This window comes from Vitis riparia, chromosome 7, assembly GCF_004353265.1.
Source record: "Vitis riparia cultivar Riparia Gloire de Montpellier isolate 1030 chromosome 7, EGFV_Vit.rip_1.0, whole genome shotgun sequence".
Taxonomy (NCBI): Eukaryota; Viridiplantae; Streptophyta; class Magnoliopsida; order Vitales; family Vitaceae; genus Vitis; species Vitis riparia.
The window spans coordinates 20,059,290-20,080,530 of record NC_048437.1 but is presented as its reverse complement, the minus strand read 5'-3'; the positions used below and the strand labels follow the sequence as shown (position 1 = coordinate 20,080,530).

General features: G+C 33.6%; 2 protein-coding genes across 2 annotated transcripts; one reads left to right on the top strand and one right to left on the bottom strand.

Annotated features, from left to right (window-relative positions):
- Positions 1-7,989: 7,989 nt before the first annotated feature.
- On the top strand, positions 7,990-12,737 carry LOC117918271 (uncharacterized protein At4g13200, chloroplastic). Its single transcript, XM_034834780.1, has 3 exons — positions 7,990-8,271; positions 11,414-11,568; positions 12,398-12,737. Exons 1-3 carry the CDS (start codon positions 8,067-8,069, stop codon positions 12,623-12,625), a joined length of 588 nt encoding a protein of 195 aa, XP_034690671.1. The 5' UTR covers positions 7,990-8,066; the 3' UTR covers positions 12,626-12,737.
- Positions 12,738-13,022: 285 nt separating this feature from the next.
- Positions 13,023-20,761, bottom strand: LOC117918270 (guanine nucleotide-binding protein-like NSN1). The gene is made up of 9 exons (XM_034834779.1): positions 20,581-20,761; positions 20,239-20,483; positions 19,589-19,721; positions 19,285-19,458; positions 18,657-18,874; positions 15,686-15,950; positions 14,395-14,574; positions 14,044-14,255; positions 13,023-13,656 (listed from the first exon to the last, which is right to left on the bottom strand). The coding sequence occupies exons 1-9, from the start codon at positions 20,597-20,599 to the stop codon at positions 13,306-13,308; spliced, it is 1,797 nt and encodes a 598-aa protein (XP_034690670.1). The 5' UTR covers positions 20,600-20,761; the 3' UTR covers positions 13,023-13,305.
- Between the last annotated feature and the right edge of the window lie 480 nt (positions 20,762-21,241).

Genomic DNA, 21,241 nt, shown 5'->3' with positions numbered 1-21,241 from the left:
TAACCTTGTCTTTCATTAATTTTCATTTTTCATTGTGTTGAATGCAATAGCATTGGGGTAGGTAGATCAGGATCAGCCAATAAAACGTGCTAATTGAAGGTCAAATTCTTGTCTGGAATTGAGTTGTCATGTTTTTGGATTTTTCGCAGTCTTGTCCCAAAATTGTCTCATCACTCTTCTCATTCTTGTCCACGTTGTCGTCAAATAATTATTATTCCGGTTGCCACTTTTGAGAGCGAGGTGGGAATGGTAGGATCTGTTTGGTAACGTTTGAAAAAATAATTTTGGAGAATGGTTTTTAAAAATAAATTTTTAACATTGTTTAGAATAGAAGTTCGTTAAAATTAACTTGTTTTTTCATCTTTTCAAATATTTTTTTATTTATATGAATGAATTTCAACTATGGATTACATATAAAGAGAGGGAAGGGTGAATACACTTTTTACCAATTTGAAATGGTTCCTAATAATGATTCTTCCTCCTTAGAATTTTTCTACTTTTATTTTGTAGAAATTATAATTCAATTTAAAGTCAAATTAGAATAAGTTTAGGAATTAGACATATATTATGAATTATTATTTATTTAGGTTTTCTATGTTAATTAGGACTTTTAGTTTAATAGGAATTGAAGTTCTATTACAAGTATGATTAGTTTATTATAAATAGACTTATTATTATGTTAAATTTGAGAATGCAATAAATTTATTATTTTAACAAAAATATTATCAATACTCAATTGTGTGGGTTCTAACAATTAGTATCAGAGTCAGAAGATTAGAGAAGGTAAAATGCCAGATCAGAGCTAGAATACCAAGGAATGTGTAGAATCATAAGAAAGTTGCAATCGTGTTGATGAAATTATGCCTACAAATAATAACTTAATTCATCATCAACTCCCGAAATTCACAGGTAAATTTTTTTATAATTGGTATATTCAGATGGGTGTCTTATTTAGATCTCAATATTTACAGAATCTAATGAATATTGGTTACAACGAAGTGACTGATTCAAAAGAATTTAAGGTACTATCAAAGGAGCAGAAAGATTCATTGAAAGATTTTCGAAAGAAAGATAAAAAAGCACTTTATGCAATCTTCTAAGCAATGGATGAATCCATATTTGAGAAAATCTTAGAGGCAGAAACAACAAAAGAGGCATGAGTTACTCTACAAAAATTATACAAAGGTGATGAACATGTCAAGTGAATGAAGTTGCAAACATTAAGAGGTGAATTCGAGTCTCTTCGCATCAATGACTTTGAATCTATTTCAAATTATTTTGATCGGGTACAAACTATTATTAACCAGATGAGGGTTAATGGTGAGAAGCTTGATGATCAACAGATAATAGAGAAAATTATGCGCTCTTTAAGTGCAAGATTAAACTATAATGTTGTAGCAATTGAAGAAAGAAATGATATTTTCACTCTCACATTTGAAGGGTTGATGAGTTCATTGTGTTCGCATGAACAACGAATGAATAAGAGAATCAACTCTACAAATTTAGAGCAAGCCTTGCAAAGTAAAGCATCTACTGGAGGTTGTGGTGGCCAACAAGGTGGCAGAGGCCATGGTCGTGGCGGAGGTAGAGGACACAACTTCAACAATAAAGATGAAGATGGTGACACAAATTCTTCTAAAGAAAGGGCTAGCACTTCTAAACCTAAAGATGAGTACACATACAATGTTTTAGATGCAAAAAGTGTGGACATTATAAGTCAGAATGTTGAGCAAAATTGCAGAATGAACAAGATGAGCAAGTAAACATCATCGAGGTAGAGCAGAATTTGGTATTGGCCTGCAATGTGGCAACATCAAATATAGATCAACAAGATGTTTGGTATCTTGATATAGGATGTAGTAACCAAGGATGAAAATATCGATAATTACGAATATATCGGAGATATATTAGTGGATATTTTGACATAAAATATCAGTGAACCTAAAATTGATAAAAAAAAATTATAGAAATATAAGAAAAAACATTTAAAAATAAAATTAGAAATATAATAGATATTTTAAATTTGTTTTGTTCAATAAATTGATATTTGTATAATATAATTTATCATATTTGATAATAATGTTGTATGTGCTAATAAAAAAAAATGAATTTCATAAGTATATATTTATTATTAAATTATATAAAATATTATTCATAATAATATTATAATATTTGATTATAATATGTTTAATTTTAAAATATATTTAATATTAAAATTATAATTCATTTAATTTAATTATATTAAATGATATAAAATAAATGATGATATATGTATAATTTTTAATACTTAATTAATATATTAATGATATTAAGTTCTAGTTCTGTTCAAGAACAATAACCTCGTCCGAGAACTTGTATAGAGAGCATGGGCGGAATAGTTTTTCCCCTTTATAACCTCTTGAGTGAGTTGGGAAACCTATTACTGAATAATCCTTCCTATGGTTCTGTTAACAAGAAGGCTCTTGTTGTCATAGCTACTATAAAAGTTCTATGTTCTTTTTGAGATTATGCCTCTAGGCGAACTATCAAATACCGGGAAATGGGAACCGATACACTATGAAGAAAATTGTCACGATAATTTTTATATTTTTGGTATTCAAATAGATGAAATTTTTTTATTTAATTATAAAATAATTATAATTAATTTGTTCTTTAAAACATTTAAAAAAAATTATGTTTATATGATGAATTTGACTTTATATATATTTGGTGCGGCCTATATATTAAGGGGCAAACTTGCCCTAGTGGTTTGGTTGGGGTTTAAGCCCCCGCGACGGAAATCGAAGGCATTTTAAAAAGTTTGACCCCATGTTGACCGCATTGACCCACATTTGACCGCCCAAAATATCGCGATATATTGGAGATAAATTAATAAAATGCTAATAAATCTCGAGAAATAGGTGAAATTCAAGATAAATTGATAAAATATCGTGGAACCGATATTTCTTTTCCATATATCGTGTCGAGATGCTCTGATACTTGATATATTAATCCCTAGTAGTAACCACATGTGTGGTAAGAAAGAATTGTTTTCACAATTAGATGAATCAATCCGAGGTGATGTTAATTTTGGAAACAAATTCAAAGTTTTGATCATGGGCAAAGGTAATGTTAAAATATGTTCTAAAAATGGCACTGATGTTACTATAGCAGATGTATTTTTTGTTCTAGATCTTTTTTAGAATTTTTTAAGTATGGGACAATTAATAGAAAAATGACATATCATTAATATCTTTAATGGAGTTTGCACCCTTAGTGATAAAAATAAGAAGATGATTGCAAAAGTACATATGACAAAGAATAGGATGTTTCCTATGTTTCTTCAACCAAAAACTTTATTTAGTTTGAAGGCAATAGTAGAATATAGCAATTGGCTTTGGCATTTTCAATTTGATCATCTCAATTTTCGTGGGTTGAAGTTGTTAGAGTAAAAGAATATGGTAATAAATTACCTATGATTAATATTCCAGATCGTGCATGTGAAGGATGTCTTCTTAGGAAACAACATAAGAATTCTTTTCCAGTTGGAAGATCCAAAAAAGCTATATATTTTGGTCATAACAAATATATTTTGACCTTTATAGATGATTTTACAAGAAAGACTTAGATTTATTTCTTAAAAGAAAAATCTGAGGCTTTTAACAAGTTTAAAGAATTCAAAGTTCTTGTTGAAAGATAAAGTGGTTGCAATATTAAAATATTGAGATCTGATAGAGGAGGAGAATTTACTTCCAACCTCTAATGGATTGCCCAAGTCCATGAACCAACAGTGAACAAGTTGTCTACTTGCAAGGAACCCATGATTTGAATCTTTTGTGCAACTCCAAATGCACCCAAGTAATGTACAATGCAAAAGATAAATGCGAGAATGCTTATAAGTTGTAATACATGGAATAAGGATAGAAAGTGCAACTAGAACTTTAATAAATAAATAATAAACTTTGAATTTATTACATCATGTTATGCTTTTAAGGACTCTATCCAAACACTATCTTTCCAAATCATCACATATTTTTATTGAAGGTTTTTTTTTTTTAATGCAAAATGGGCCTCTAATCTTGATGAAATGGTGTGGTTGTTGGGATTATTGAAAGAATGCGAGTTCCATAGCCTCAAACATCACTTATTTGGTGTGATAACCTTAGCACTATATCATTGATCAATGCTAATCTAATTGAATATTCTTAGATAAAGCACATTAAGCTCGATCTTTACTTTGTTTGTGACAAAGTTTTGGAGAGAACCTTGGTTGTTTAACATGTTCTAGCCTATGATCAAACAATAGATATCCTTACAAAGCCTATATCAACATCCTCTTTCTGCAAACTTTGTGACAAGCTAAATGTAGTCTCTCCTACTATACTTAGCTTAAGTGGAACTGTTAAAAATCAAAACATTTGAATCTTCTAGAAATATTTCTTTGCCAATTTCTCTGTGATAGGCTAGGTTGTTAGGGTTGTTACTCTTTGTTGTATATGTCATTGTAACTTTCCATTTAGCAAGATAAAAAACAAAAATATACCTACGTTTTTTCTTTTCTAGTTGATGAATATTATTACTAGTTGTTTATTTATTAAATATACGTCAATAAATAAAATCTTCAGGGATATTAACCTTATATGATGTTTTTATATCTAGTTGAATTCGAGTTTGAAAAAATAAGTTTAGATTAGGTTTGGATTGAACTTTGAGTTGGGTTGGTTGGACTTGACAAATGAGTTTCATTGATATGAGTTGAGTTTGAGTTAATTGAAATCTAACCCAATCTACTTGAGTTGCAACTATAATCATACTTCACCCCAAATTGCTTAGAAAAGTAAAATTAAGAACCATTGGCGATTGTAAAACTTTGGTTATGATCATCAAATGATGATTTTTAAACCATACCCTTCACTTAAGAGGTGTTGAAAAAAATGCATTGCTAAGAGTCCGAGACAAACCAAATCTAGTTGGAATCTTTAAACCTTGCCCTTGTAGCCATGAAAAATGGATGCTATTCCATTAGAAAATTTTAAGGGAAGTTTAGGCTGATAAAAAAAAAAAAAAAAAAAACATGTTTGATTAGAGAACAAAAAGTTGTTTTCTATTTTTAAAAATAGAATATATGGTGTTTTCTAATAACATATTTAGTTGTTTCCATAAATTTTTTAAGAGGTTGTATAAAATGATAAGATAAATATGAAGTATAATTGAAGGTAAAACATTACATATAAAATTTATTTTTAAAAACTATTTAGAAAAGTAAGTTGAAAACATTTTAAGTTCTCAAATACACTTTTATTGAAGAAAACATGATAGAAATGTTTTTAAAAACTATTTTGTAAAAACATTTTCCAAAAACATTCTTAAATAGATTCTTAAGAAATATTTTGATATAATGATAGTCACATTTAAGATGTTGGAATAGATAATAGGAATAAAAATCAATTCCATCATGATTAATTAATGCATGTAGATTGTTTTTAGAATGAGGATAATAATAAGAATAAAAAATTTATTAGTATGGAAATCAAATCTCATTCCCATTAAAACTTTAATTCATTTATGTGAAACCAAGGTTTGGTTAATCTCGGTTTTGATGATTACAAAACAAGGTTTAAAACTAATGATTATATTTCAAGTGTGATTAGGCAAGACGATTTCCAAAGTGGCAATCACAAAGACAAATCAAGCCAACGAGAAATCATGAAAAAGAAGATCATCTCAAAGAGAAGTGTTTTTCAAGACCCAAGCTTCATAAAATCTCTTTGTAAGATTGTTGGTGCACTAGGATTTCCATGCATTACATTCTTTACTTATGCATCGAAATCAGCCAAGAGTTATTTTGTTTTAAATATTTTTAAAATTGGATGATTTCATGTTTTCAACTAAAACCTTATGTCAAATGTTTTTTTCAAACTTGTTTAAGAGGTTTTAAGTTGAAAAAGTTGGTTGTTGAGCCACAAACGGCTTAACTGGTTGAACCGGATGAAGAACCGATCGACCTCCAGCTCAACTGGTCGAGGTTTAGGTCGACCCCCAGCTCAACCGGTTGAAGGTGCAAAAAACTTTATCTTTCTTCCAGAATGGTTGTTCAACCGGTCAAAGTTGAACCTCAACCGTTGAGGTTCGATTGAGATCCAATTGAGGTTCAGTTGAGGTCCAACGGTCACCTGCCAAGCATTAAATGCTAACAGCTAGTCAACCAGTCGACCCATCGAACCCCCAACGGCTAGTTTGACTTTTTTCTTCTATAAAAAGACTTCAATCTTCATTGTTTCATAAGCTTAACATTTCCAAACCTTTCTTGAATATATTTGAGTCTTGGAAGAGTGTTTTTGAGTGCACCATTGTTCTAAAACTTTCATATCCTTAGTGCACCTTTCAATCTTAGTTTTCTTGTATAATTTGAGTTTAAAGTTTTTGTACTAGGATTTTGTGAGATCAATTATTTGTATATCTTTGAGAGAAAAATTCTCAAATGTGGGGTATCACTTGAGTGGTTGTTCAAGAGTGGGGTATCTCTTGATAAGTGTAAAGGGTGCTTGGAGCCAAAAGTCTAAGAGGGTGGATTGGAATCATAATCCAATTGTATTGCTTGAAGGCTTGGTTTGGAAGCCTTGAATTAGTGGAACCTTAAGCTTGTGAGTGAAGCTAGAGGAGAGTGGATGTAGGCCGGGTTGCGCTGAACCACTATAAAATCTTGTGTTTGCATTCTCTCTTCCCTACTCTTTTAATTTATATGCAATTGTCTTTATATTGTTTATTATATACTTGCATATAATTGTCTCTTACATTTACATAGTTTAAATTTGCAAAAAGAGACCATTACCCTATTCACCCCTCCCTCTAGGGTATAGGTTGGATTAGTCTAATTTTTCTAACAATTTCTTTTATATATTTACTTATGATTCACCTCTATTCTTATCCTATTTACATTTAACATTAAAGAAATCTTAATAAGTGACATCACAAATTTCAATTATTGAAATTCTTGAGCTTTCAATTATTTTCCTAAAATAAAATTTTAAAACTGCTTATAGTAGGAGATCCAACAATTTCAAGATCTCTCTTTAAGATTTTTTAAAATATGATCGATTTTTTTCCATGATTTTCCATCTTTACGTTTGCTAATTTATTCTCAAATGATCATATATTAAGATAAGGATATAATACTTTTTTAAAACTCAAATTTGGTAGTAAATTAGCATAGAAAGATCCTCGGTAATTTCAACATTAAGAAAATCTAGCAATTATTTGGTTCCTTATAAATTGTACCATAATTTTTCCTTAAATTTTATGATTGATCACCAATCAAATAATTTTTTAAGGTTATGTTTGGTTCTTGTAAAGTTTGAAGAAAAATATAAGGAAAAGAAAATAGAAATAACAAGTAAAATGAAAAAAAAAAAATTTAAAGTCAATAAATTATTTTTATATACCACTTTAAACTTTTTCTATTTATTTAACTCTTCTATATATATTAGATAATTTAAAAATATATAAAATTCATAATAATTTTAATTATATTTAACTTTCTTTTATATTTTTTGTAATAAAATTAAATATGAGAAAATCATTTTCTTTAATATTATTTTTTCTTTCCTCACAATTTTTGGAACCAAACATAACCTAAATTTTAATGATTGATCACCAAGAAAGGAAACAAGAAAATTAAATTTTTTCAAGCAGAATAAAAGGTTAAAAAAAATACTTATAAAAAATAAAATGGTAAAATTATTAATTTTCTAAGTATTGACAAAAAAAATAAGCTATTCCTTTATACAAAGAAATTAACAAATTTGGGGAGTTTGGCAAATCTATAATTTTCTCAGCGAAGAATACCTTTTTTATTTTTTATTTTGCCCTTTTTCCAAAAAAATAAAATAAAATAAAAACGAAAAAATAATAATTGGTCCAACAAGAAAGAATGCTAAATCACAAATATCTAGCATAGTGCTTAGGATTTTAGCAGGTAAAACAAGAAAACACCATCATAAACATGTGACAACTGACAAGTTGCAGACTTGCAGTTGCACCCATTTTCTGTAATCCATAGTGTTTAGGTTGAGAGTTGAGAGAGAAGAATGAGTGGGGTTTCAGCTTCCCCACCACCCACCTTCTTTTCTCTTGAAGGGAGGCCCATGACTAGGTCTTTTTGTTGCCATCAACCCCTCTCACATCGCAAACTCAGATTTAACAGCCTTGGAATTGGGTGTAGGGGAGGCGGGTTGCAGAGGGATAGAGTAGTACAGTGCAACAGCAGCACTAATCCACCCCCACCTGGTTCGGGTATTGATCTTCCTCTTTGCTACACTGAATTTTTTTTTCTTAGATTTGGGGGTGAAAGTGCCATGTTTTGATGGTTTTTTGTGTGAATTTGTAGTTTTATGATCTGGGTCTCTCACATGAAGCATTGATTTGGCTTTTTTTATTATTTTTTTCCAAATTAAATTACCTCGTCTTTTTTCATTTGGTTCCATGGGAGTTCTGATACAAAAAGAATTTTTGATGAGTTTATTGAGACTCTAATGGGCATTTCATTGGGAATTTATTTGGGAAGTTTGATTTTTTGCTGTTTTATGTTGGGGTTTTGAAGGAGTTGGGAGTTCTGTGGATATGGTTAATTCTGGTTTGGTCAGTGCAACGCCTATTGTTGTGATCGAATCTGTTACCTTGTATTTCAGAAAAATGGATGCTTTAGTTGGAATGTAAACAGTCAGATTCTCATTCCATCCTTGAGGGATTTGGAATTTTTCCCCCCTCACTAATCCATTTTAATATGGTTGCTTTTATTGGATAATGAATTGTCTCACTCACTTCCCTACAGTGTGGAAGACATGGTCCAGGGCTTCTTTTCTACAATTCAATTATTGACTTGCTTCAGGGATAAAAACTAGCTTGAAGCCTTAAGGCAATGTTTGGTTCACGAAAGTCCTAAGGAAAGAAAAAAATGCCAGGGAATGTTTGGTTTCACTAGGAAAATATGAAAGAAAGTAAAATATAACTAAAATTAGTTAGAAATTTATGCATCTTTGAATTATTTAATCTTTATATGATAGAAGAAAATAAGTGAAACGAGTTTGAAAAAGTATACAAAAATAATTTGTTGATTTTAAATCTATTTTTTTATTTTTCTTCACTTTTTCTTTCCTTATACTTTTCTTCCCTATTTTCTTTCCCTTGCATTTTCCTTCTAATTTTCTAGGAACCAAACATAACCCAAGTTTTTAGGAGGCGGGAAAGGAAGTGAGAGGCAAGTAGAATTTGGGAGGGAATTAGAAAAGGGTTTACAAGAGAAAACCTATTTGGTGCTGGGGGCACACTTTATAATAAAAAAATGATGGCGACAAGTAGGCCCCATTAACAAGATGGAGAAGATGGATGAAAGTGAGAAGTCCATTTTATGGTTTCTGTTTTTGAAGGACTTTGGCTTGTCTCATAGGTTGAATATGAGAAATGCAATTGGCAAAGGGCTGCAGTCTGCAGTAGATGCACTTTCAGATTTTAATAGCAACAAAATGTGAGGAAAAAGTATACTAAAAGAAGTCTGCCACCACGAAAGATGATAAAGGGTCAGATTATGATAACCTTGCAGGTCCAAAGCTTGCCAATGCTATTGCAAAGGGACATAATCAGCAATAGGTGTTATTTTGTTTTACTATAGAAAGGAAAATAAGGAAATAGTGTACTAAAAGAAGTGTGCCTCTGAGGATCATTGTAAAACTTAATAAGGTGCCTACTGTAAGAAGAAATTTCTAGTAGCATGTCCTAGAGAGTGTTTGGTAAAACTTAATGCTTAAATACTTAGTGAATTTAAGTTAAATTATGCTTAAGTTATGAAGTCATTAAGTTGATAAAAAGAAGAAATTTCCCAGAGCTTGTCCCAGAGAGCGTTTGGTATAACTTAATGCTTAATTACTTAAAATGAATTTAAGTCAAATTATGATTAAGTTATTAAGACATTAAGTTGATTTATTAAAGTCATTTTCAATTTTAAGTTATAATATTAAGATAATTTACCAAATAGACTTAATATGCTTAATAATTAAGTCATTAAGTCAAGTTAATAAGTTGATTTTATCGGACTCTAGTCTCCCTTCTTACTCAATTTTGGCTATTACATCTGTTCCTATTTTTCACCACAAAGAATTCATACCATCTTTGGCAATAATTGCCAACCAAAAGTAACCTTTAATGCTGAAGGTAATAATTATAACAGTAATTAATTATAAACAGGATTAGTTCCTGTTTATTTATCATATGTGTCACATTACCGTTCAATGGATACAAGCTATTAAATGTTCAAACCTTTCAAAAATGAATACATGTGAGAGATGTAGATATCAGATGATGGTATTAGTTGAAACAGAATCAAACATTTGCCTTTTTAGGTACTTGTTGTCATGCTTTTTTGTTTTGGGAGGTAATGAGCATCTAGATCTAAGGACACCAAACTGGTTGCAACCTAAGTTGTGTACAAGTTACAACCAGGCCTGAAGAAGATAGATGGACTACAAGAATAAAAACTACAACGAAGAACTCTAGTCTAGGGTCCTTTCTGCTTCTGCTTGTCTAGATGTTATCCAAGCTTGTTGAAGTGCTAGACGAGCCTTTTTACTGAAAGCAAATGTGATTGCCTCAATTGACCCTTCACTCTGGCTCCATATTTGGGTGTTCCCTATGTTTAAACTTAGGTTATTGATTACCATTCCAAAATTGGTGAGACTTGGCAGAGAATCTCCATGAGAGTTTCTTTTTGTCTTCAAAATCATGCTACCTCTGCCTCTCAGGTGTAGCCTCAGTGGTAGTGCAATCTGGTAATGAACTAGAGCCTGAATTTGAGCCTTCCCGGTATCCAAATGGTGTAGGATAGAGGGGTGGCCCTATGTCACCTGGGGGTTTGCTTTGCTAACAGTTGGGATAAATGCCTTGCTATTGGGGAGGATTCTTCATTAGATAAATAAAAAGAGAAAAAAATCATGCTACCTCTAGTACTCTAGAACAGAAAATCCATAAGGGAGAAACAGATTTACTTGGGAGACTAACTGCTCATAGAATTCCTTTGGATATGAGCTAAAATAGCTATATTATCATCCTCTTAATTGATCTAAGCTGTATAGCTTTCCTGTGATCATTTATAGTTTCCAGATTTGTATTACCATTGTTATTATTTTTGGTTTCCCAGCTTCACTATGCACAGTTGGTATTTTTTGGGGGCAAGAAGGGGTGTGGTTGTTTATTTGATAAAGCAAGAGATACAGAGACCCACAAAAGACAGAAAGTGATGGAAGAGGAACTTTAATATGTTGCAAAAATATTTCTTTGTTAAAAACCTACATCATAGATCTTTCATCAGTAAAATTTGACAGAAAAATATACAATACTGCTTCCCTTTTTTCTATATGAACAAGTGAGGCTGTCAATCTTGCAGGTGACAGTGACAGCAGAAGCATTCTGGATGCCTTCTTCTTGGGAAAGGCTTTGGCGGAAGCACTGAATGAACGTATCGAATCCACAGTTGGGGAATTTCTGAGTGTAGTTGGTAGGTTGCAAGCTGAGCAACAAAAGCAAGTACAAGACTTCCAGGTCCTAAGCAGTTAAACTATGTTTACCTCTTTGTGGGTGATCTGAAATTTTTTTGTCTGCTATTTTCTAACCATTATTTGTTAGCTTGATTTTAAATGCCCTTGTGGCTTCTGAAAGGTTAAAAGGGGTCGAGGAACTCTATGATCAAATGTGGCTTCTAACCTTGTGGGTGTAAAATCGGAAATGACTTATTTATTACTTGATTTAGCTAATTCATTTATTTAGGATATCTTTTCAATAGTCAGTTTAAGAGTTCTGTCCATGTGGCATTATGTATGAACTGGTGTTTGTTTGAGTATGGAAACAAAGTGTGGAGAATGTCATCATAGGGTTGTAGAGGATGAATTGGTAAAATAAACAATTATAGATTTTCTTTTTTATTTTTTAAGCAGTTTAATTAAATCTAGTGCTTAAATGTCATGAAACCAACAAACTTATAAATTAATCGCTTAAAGCCTTCATAACTTGTTGAAGGTAGGGTCTAGATTTGCTTTCAAATGGGATTAACTGAAAGCATTGTTTTAGAATCTGGTATGTAATGCAGGTAATGCCTCAATTTGTGATTTCATTAATGTTATTTTGAGATCTATTACTTCCCATTTTATTGAATGGAAATGCTGTGAGTTAGGTCAGTAAGAATCATGAAGTCCAACATTGTTGATACCATTTAAACATGGCGTATATTTCTTGGTTCTAACCCCAAAAGTTGATTCTGAAAACTCTGGAAACATCATTTCCTTGTTTTTGTCTTTTCTTTTTGTGTGCTTGCTTAACTATCATTTTGTCTCTGGTGGAAGATACAATACCTTATGAATCAAATTATACCCAGGACGAGGTGTTGGAAAAGGCCAAGAGAGCCAAAGAGAAAGCGGCCCGTGAGGCGCTGGAAGCACAAGGACTCATTCCCAAGTCTACCCCAGCAGCTACTGACAGTGTTACTTCAACAGCTTCAACGACGAGTGCGGAAACCCCTGCAAATTCACCCTTGCTGTCTAACCCAAATAGCCCTCGTCCCCCTAACGAGGACCCTGTTTTAGGCGTGCCAAATGAGGAGTGAACATCCATCTGGGTTTGGCGTGTCTTACAATTTTATGTGTTGTACTGAATTTGGATCACAGCAACTATTGTGTTTTCAAATAAATGAGTGATTGCAGGTTTCTATAGTCTCATAGCATGTGCTTTGTGGAAATTTTCAGTTGTGCAGGCTCTCTTTTGTTTTAAGCCAAATTTTTGTTCATGAGATGAATGGGAGAGATATCCTCATAGCAGATTAGCTTTGTTGCCATAATAGAGATATGCTCATGGGCTGCAATGCCCTGAAGCACAAGTGTAGGTCACCAATTATGACGAAGTTCCCAATTGCCAGACGGAGTTTATGACCATTACACCAACAAATAAATAAAAAGGAAAAAAAAAAAGGGAAAAAGAAGAAAGAAAGAATAGATTGCCATTGGTACCATTTAATACTAAACTCAAAATTTATAAGCTTTCTCCCAAAACATGTTTACCCTTCACTTTACATTACTCATGAAATGTGCTACCTTCGTAATCATGATCCTTACATCTCAAAATGGCATAATTTTCAAACTGAAGAAGGATTGAATAATGCAAAAAATGGCAATGCCAACAAATGTTTCTTACAATTTTAAGGTTTGAAAGTGAATTACATTAACCCTAGGCAACCGTATAGCTTCCAAAAACTGAATCCAATTTTCCATGTTATGGCTACTCCCATGACTAATCAAATTCAACACCAGCCATCGATGCCTCCCCATCAGCGTCACTCCCCTCGCTATCCTCCATGGTGGATCCCTTCTTGTTGTAATCCACTTTGAAATCGTAGTCATCATCCTCCATGGCAGTTGTTTTGTTGGCTTTTTTCCTTTTTTTCTTCTCTGCTCTCTTTATCTTTGGATTCAGTATGCCTTCTGCTGCATATAACTTCTCATTTTGTCTGCTACCAGCAGTTTTTGCCTTGGTCTTACCTGCAGCATCTTCTTCAACTCCCATGGACTCATCATCCCCACCATCACTCATCTCTTTGGCTTCTTGATCCCCTTGAGTTGATGGTTGTGGTTGTACATCACCCTGAGAAGTGGAAAAAGTAAAACAGCTGAAGGCAGCATTCAAAAACCATATGGAAATGACATCACTATGCTTTTTTTTCCATTGGATTCAAATTTAAGTATTTTCCCATCATGATATTCAAAAATTGGTATAACTTCACATATAAAAGATCATTTTGGGGATAATGGTCATTTCAATTTTTTAATATCACCTCTGAGCCTAGTACAAGAAAATTAATTGAGTCTAAGAAATTCATGTTTTATTTCATTTCTATGTAGTATACCACTTAAAAGCAGAAAACAAAAAAGGGATGAAGCTGTTGTATATGCATGTGGCACACTACTATTCTGAATGCAATTTAGTAGGCAGACAACTTAGATGCTAAAATTGTAAGGGGAGCTCACAAACCTCGAGCATCTTCTCATCAAAACTGAGAGGAGAATTAGGAGGAAGTTCAACGGGATGGAAATCATCAACAGACTTTAGGCTTCCAATGAATGAAGATTCACTATTGTAAACTTCATCAATATTGAACTCCTTTCCAAACTCTGAAACAATTGTTGCCTCCAAATTTTCCCCTTGATTCCTGCTTGGGGGCATTGTGTAATAAGGAATTTTACCTGAAACATGTTACAAGACACCACTTTAGTTGCGCTCTGGAGTTCCCTCCCTTTTACATATTATTATTTCCATATTCGTTTTGGTTTCTTTTTATGTATGGAGGACAAAAAGATTGAAATAAACACTCATCATGCATACCCTGATTCCAGTCATGCAGAACCATTCTTGCAGCAGCTTCTGTATCTACAATACCACCCTTTTTAAGCTTGCCCCTAAGAGTAGCCACCTTCTGCAGAAAGTCATCGACTGACTCAAAGCTTGAGATCTTGTAGAGTGTGACCAACAATTCAGCTGGGCAAAGTTTCAGAATTTCCTTCACTGTATCATCCACAGATTGGGAAGATGAATTAGTATGTTAACTAGAACCTGAAATAAAAATGCTAATAATAACAATAAGTACAACCTTTTTCTAAATATCAAAGTTCCTATATGGAAAACCAAGCTAACTTTCAGAAACGCATTCACTGCAAATTTCTTATAGATCCTGATGCTACTATATGGAGTAACACTCTTCTAAAATTTGGCAGTGATGCAGAGCCTCAAATTCTTAGGAGCTCCTTCTGGGAAACAGAGGCTTAGATCTTGAGAAAAATTTAACCAGAGCTGGGTAAAAATGCAGTATGTCTATTTTGATGAATTTGTTTCTTGCCCCTCTGGGCAAAATTACAGTTAGAAATAAATTGCTGCAAAATGATAGATCAAAGTAATTGAAAAATAGGCATTTGAAAATCCATTAATGCCATGCCTATCGGAAGTAAAATCCATTAAATCACATACTAAGATCAACTTGGATGAAGAAGTAGCCTGATGAAAAACTTCTTGTCAGGTAATTATTTGTCCAGAAACAAAATAGCCCCTGGGATTAATAACAGATTATAGAATTATTATTGAAGTGACAATACTAGCATATGATAACCTTCCACAATCAATGTTATGGCTCAAATTCATCTCCATTTATGATATCAAAATAATATTATTTTTGATTGGGTGATGTCCAAATGACCTCCAGAACCATTTCAATGCAAATTCAACCCTTTAACGTATTAATATAAGAAGCATATTTTAAGGAGACATGCCAATGGACCCCCAGTAAGTCCAAAAGTAAAATAAGAAATAACAAAACTACTCCAACAATGTTAGTGCATCTTGCATTTATGTTCATTTATATGTGCATATGTGTGTGAAGGGTGTGAATAACAGGGAATCTGCACCAGTAGCAAGGCATTTATCCAGATGGCTGAAAAAGCTAATCCAAGGTGATATGGGCTCGCCCCGCTACCCTACACTTAAATACCAGGGAGGCTTAAACTTGGGACCTCTGGTTCAAAGCACTACTGCTGAACTACACCACCAGGGCAGTTGAGGAGAAATTATATATTGTCATCCATAAGCATATTTACTAGCCATAATGGAGTGCAGATTCATTTACCTGGACTGATTACATCATCCAACTTCTCAATTCTTTTGCAATTTCGAAGAGCTATAGATGCATCGTTGCTCCCAGACTTGAGCATTACAACCCCAGGGCAATCCAGCAGTATGACATTCTTGTCTAAGTGAACTTCTTGCCTTGATCTTGTCAAACCTGGTGTAGCACCCACATTAACAACATGGGATCGCTTCAAACTGTTGATTAAGCTACTTTTACCAACATTAGGCAATCCAATAATACCCACTGTAATTGACTTCTTGATCTGCAAAGAACAGTATAGGACTGGATTCAGAGTTGCAATCATGAAAATAATCAATATGCAAAAGTTCAAAATCAAAAGTGGCATATAACAAAAATATTTGAAGAGAGTCAATTTATTACATAGGCTTCAAATTGACAATCATAGTCATAGAAACCACATACCTTGTCACAATTATCATAAGAGTTCAAACTTTAAAGAAGAAAGAAAGAAACATGTCAAACATGAGTTTGACTAAGATGTGAAATGCAGACGCTCGGTATCAAAGTGATTGATAGCAAAGCAATTCTGTGCAGATTTTTGAGTTTAATTATCTGATCAGCATAATTTGTCTTGGAGGTACTTCCCAGAATATTAGGCAAAGGCATTTTACATAACACATATATACTTGGAGGGGAAAATTCATCTAGTTAAATGGGAGGTGGTTTGTACAGACAAGAACAAGCGTGGGCTAGGCCTAAGGAAGCTAGCCCTGTTGAACAAAGCCTTGCTTGGTAAGTGGATATGGAGGTACGCTTGTGACAAAGATAATCTTTGGAAACAAGTGATCACGACGAAGTATGGGCAAGAGGGTCTTGGATGGAGGTCAAAGAAGGCTAATGGGGCGGTTGGAGTAGGGGTTTGGAAGGAAATCTTGAAAGAATCTGGTTGGTGCTGGGATAACATGGTGTTTCTAGCTGGGAAGGGCACCAAAATCAGATTTTGGACAAATATTTGGTGTACTGATACAGAGCTGTCCCATTGCTTCCCTCACCTCTTTGTCATGGTTGTTCATAGGAATGCAACGGTTGAGGAAATGTGGGATCAAAATTCTGGTCAAGAAGGTTGGAATCTCAATTTTTTGAGGGACTTTAATGATTGGGAGTTGGACATGATTGGGGATTTGCTCCATGCTTTGAGGGGTCATAGGCCTTCTTTGGAGGCGAGGAAGAAATGGTCAGTTCAGGATCAAGGAAGCTTATAGTTTGCTGGCCAATCCTAATGACACTGTTTTTCCTTCAAGGTGTATTTGGGTGAATAGGGTGCCAACTAAAGTCGCTTTTTTCGCTTGGGAGGCGACGTGGGGGAAGGTGCTTACTCTGGATAGGCTCCAGATAAGAGGGTTGCAACTTCCTAATTGCTGTTTTTTGTGTGGTTGTGAAGAAGAAAATGTAAATCATATTCTTATACACTGTATGGTGGTTAGAGCCTTGTGGGATATTGTTCTTGGGTTAGTAGATGTAAAATGGGTTTTTCCAAAAACTGTAAAGGAGGTCTTAACTAGCTGGAAGGGCCCCTTTGTGGGGAAGAAAAGAAAAAAGGTTTGGAAATCCATCCCGTTGTGTATTTTTTGGACGGTTTGGAAGGAGAGGAATAGATTAGCTTTTAGGGGGGCTGTGTTGAATATCCAGAAACTAAAGAATTTTTTTGTTTGTAATTTATGGAGTTGGGCCAAATTGTATTTAGGTGAGGAGTCTTTCTCCCTTATAGGCTTTTTGGAAGGGGTAGCATCCACTTAAGGGAAGGTGAATCCTTTCTGGTTTTGTTGTTTTTAGAGGCCTTAGCCGTCTTGTGTATGCTTTGTGGCTTTATGCATCTTCTTTAATGCATCTCCTATATATATATATATATATTTTGGCTAAGTTACACTAATTGAAAGCAACCATTTATCTGGAAAACCGAACTATCATATTCCTCACTCCATTTGGGTTTTTATTACACTTAAGTTCTAGATTAGTCCAGAAAAAAAAATATATATATATATACATATATATATTTGAGGCTGGAGCACAAACCTAAATGTTGTCAGATAAGGTAGTTCAACACAATAAGAACATTTTGAACAAGGAATCAATTCAATTAGTAAGTCAAAAGTAAGATTACAATAAGTCCTAATTAATACATCTTATGTATGGGAAGTGGAGAGATGATTGACCTTCTCTTTCTACATTGTCCGATAACTTTGGAGCTATGACATATTCTATTTAGACAAGCAAGGATTGGGTTCAGCCCGGGAGTATATAGGGTATGATAATCATTTCATTTTTGGATTTGGGGAACTCCATTAGAGGCAAGACTCTTTGGCAAATCACTTGTCTCCCATTGCTTTGGATTGTGTGGTGAGAGAGAAATGGCAAGATCTTTGAGGATAAGTGGAAAACATCAAAGATGTTATGGGATCTACTTCACTTTGATTCTCCTTTTTGGGCCTCTTGTAGCAACACTTTTAAAGGCATTCCTCTCAACATCATTAGGCTTAATTGTCAGGGTTTGATCAACAATGAGAAGAACTTCGTCCATGTTTGAGGAGATGGTATCTATGTACTTACATGGTCTAATCCATTGTGTAGATCTCTTTGTATAGTGGAGGAGTTCAGTTATATTTTGATCAGTTTGATCAGTTTTTATATTTGTGGGAAGGACTCCTCATCCTTCTCATAAACTTTTTATCCATAATCAATACACTTTTTTGTATCTAATAAAAAAAAAATTACAATAATTCCAAATAATATTTTGAAGAAAAGAAAAAATAAAAAAGATTCCAAACACACAAGCAAGCACAAAAATACCTGCATGGGAACCACAAGCTTAAATTTGGAAAAAAAATCCTTAAATACATGTGCCAACACAGACAACACACACAATGCAGAAAGACAAGTGTATATTTAATACATATCACAGGAATAAGGAAATAGATAGTTATGAAAGGAAAGAAATACTATTAAGTACCTCATGGCTTCTTGAATAATTCTTCAGTAACTTAATGAGTGTTTCAGCTCCAAGACAATCACTGGTTTGAAGAATGTTACTTGGTTTTGCAGCCTTTGATTTAGATCTCCATCCTAATTTTGTCCGTTGCTCTTGGGTGCTGCATTTGAAGGCAACTGCTGGCAATTCCTCCCTGAGATACTTGAGCCACTTCTCAACAGCTTCCCGGGGAACAAGATCTGAGATCCAGGTATGAATAAAGATTAGCATAGGAAGCTGCAAGCAAGCATATGAAGCATTATACATACATATTTGTACACTATGTTCTATGAAATAAAGTGGAAACCAAGGTCAAATATTTATCTGATATAGTGAGATCATAATAAGGAAAGCATGTACCAGAATTTATAAATGCTCAATCAGGACACTAGTCCATTGAAGATATTGCAAGCACCAAAATATGAAGATAGAAAGAAAGGAAATACAATCAACAGGATTCAAAATCTCACACATCCATACAGCAATATACATTAAATTCTGAAAAAGCTTCAAACTATATCTTTTTCCAAAATTTTGTTAGGCAGATTAAAAAAATCAAAATTATTAAAAACATCCATAATAAATAAAAACCATTAGGAGAGAGCAGTACCGATTTTATTGAGCAGCAAAACGAGATGCTTATTAGGACCTGATCGCATCACCATCTTTTCCATGTCAACACAACGAGTACCTAGAGGGTCCCGAGCATCGAGCACTTCCAAAATGACATCTGAAGCTTCAATAACTTCGACCAACTCCTTGTAGAAAGCCCTATCTGAGTTATCTGAGCACAACTAAGAGCTATCAGAAACAGTAAAATGGAAAAAAAAAAAAAAGAAGGAAGAAAATATAGACAAAATGAAATTTCCTCCCATCTAACTTGCATGTTTGGAGTGCATTAGGTGCCAACACACCTTTGTTTTTCCCAGTTCGCGTGGGCTCCTCAGTAACTTTTCCCTCTTCAAAATCCTGTTCTTTTGCTGAAGCCATATCAGCCAATTTTGACATATCATCATCCTTTAGTAACCCCAGTTTTCTCTTCTGAGCCTGAAATGCAGATCATCCCATTTAATTAATTGGAAGACAGAAGGTATGGGCAGAGGAGATAAAATGCTAGATCTAGAGATGTAAGAAGAAAAGCATTAATAAATACATTCTAATGGGAACACCAGATATCAAAATAGCCAAGATCCCTTAAATACAGGAACAACACTCTTAAAACCAATACTGAATTAAAGAAGAATTTAGCAAGAAGAGTGCAAAACATGCCAACCCATAATACAAAAATCACTGATATAAACCCACAAAATTACAGTCAACCTCAATGTCTCTGTCTCCAATGCTCTTAATTGTACAAGCCACATCCAGGAAAAGAAAGAACTACTCACCTGGTCAGAAGTTTGTTCTAAAAATAATTCAAGTGTTCTACATTCAATATACCATGGCCATCAACCAAAATTTATCACAAAAATCGTCCACCAATTTCTAGCACAATCATGATAATCAATCAACCGGCGAAAACGAAAATGACAAAAAAAAAAAAGGAATAAAAATCAATGAGTACCCTCTCCTTCCGGGCAGCTTTCTTCTGTTCCAATTCTTCGAGTGCGCGTGCCCGCCGAGCTTCGAGAGCCTTGAGCTCCTGTTCCTTGAAGGGCCAATCATTTGGGATTCCGGGGTCCTTCTCGACCTTGTTCTTGTGCTTTCCTCCGAGCTTCTTCGCTTCCTTGGCCTTTTTTCTTTGGTGCTCCTTCACCTTCCTGATGATCTTGTACTTCTTCTTCAATGGCACTCTCTTGCTCTTACTCTCTGCATAAAATCAATCCAAATCCAAATTACATATACAAAACTTTCACACATATTTTGCAGATAATCCACCACTGAAATTCGAATTGAATTTGCTCACTTTTGCTTTTCTTCACCATCTTGGAATATTAAAAAAGCAGCTATGTATCAAAACGGTGGAGTGATGACCGGAATAGGGAGACGCAATGGCGAAAGCGGTAACCGGAGATGGTAACGGCAGGGAACGGAGGAGAGAGACGTGGCTGCGGCTAGGGTTTAAGGATCAGAGTGTGGTTTTAGGTTTCCAGGACAGTAGTTTTCTTCCACTTTGGTGTAATCAGGCTGGGCTGGGCTATGAGGGCAATGGGCCTCTGGGCAGAAACAAGTGCAGCCTAAAATAGAATAGAAACAGAAAATCTGATGGCCCGGCCCAAATAGGATTTTGGGTTTAATAATTATGTGGTCACTTCGTCAGCGAGAAAAGAATGACTGCCACTTGAAGTTGTCAAAATCATATCCTCTTTTTAGTTATAATGAAAAAATATATATATATATATTAACCAATATTTTAACACAAAATATTGGTAATATAAAAATTAATGAAAATTATGAAAATATTAAAAAATAAACTCTAAAAAATTATATAAAAAATAAAAATAGACATTTAAATTTTTTTTTAAATATAAATTTTATAAGTATACATTTATTATTAAGTTGCATTATATTATTTTACAATAATATTATGATAATATGTTTTAATTTTAAAATATATTTAATATTAA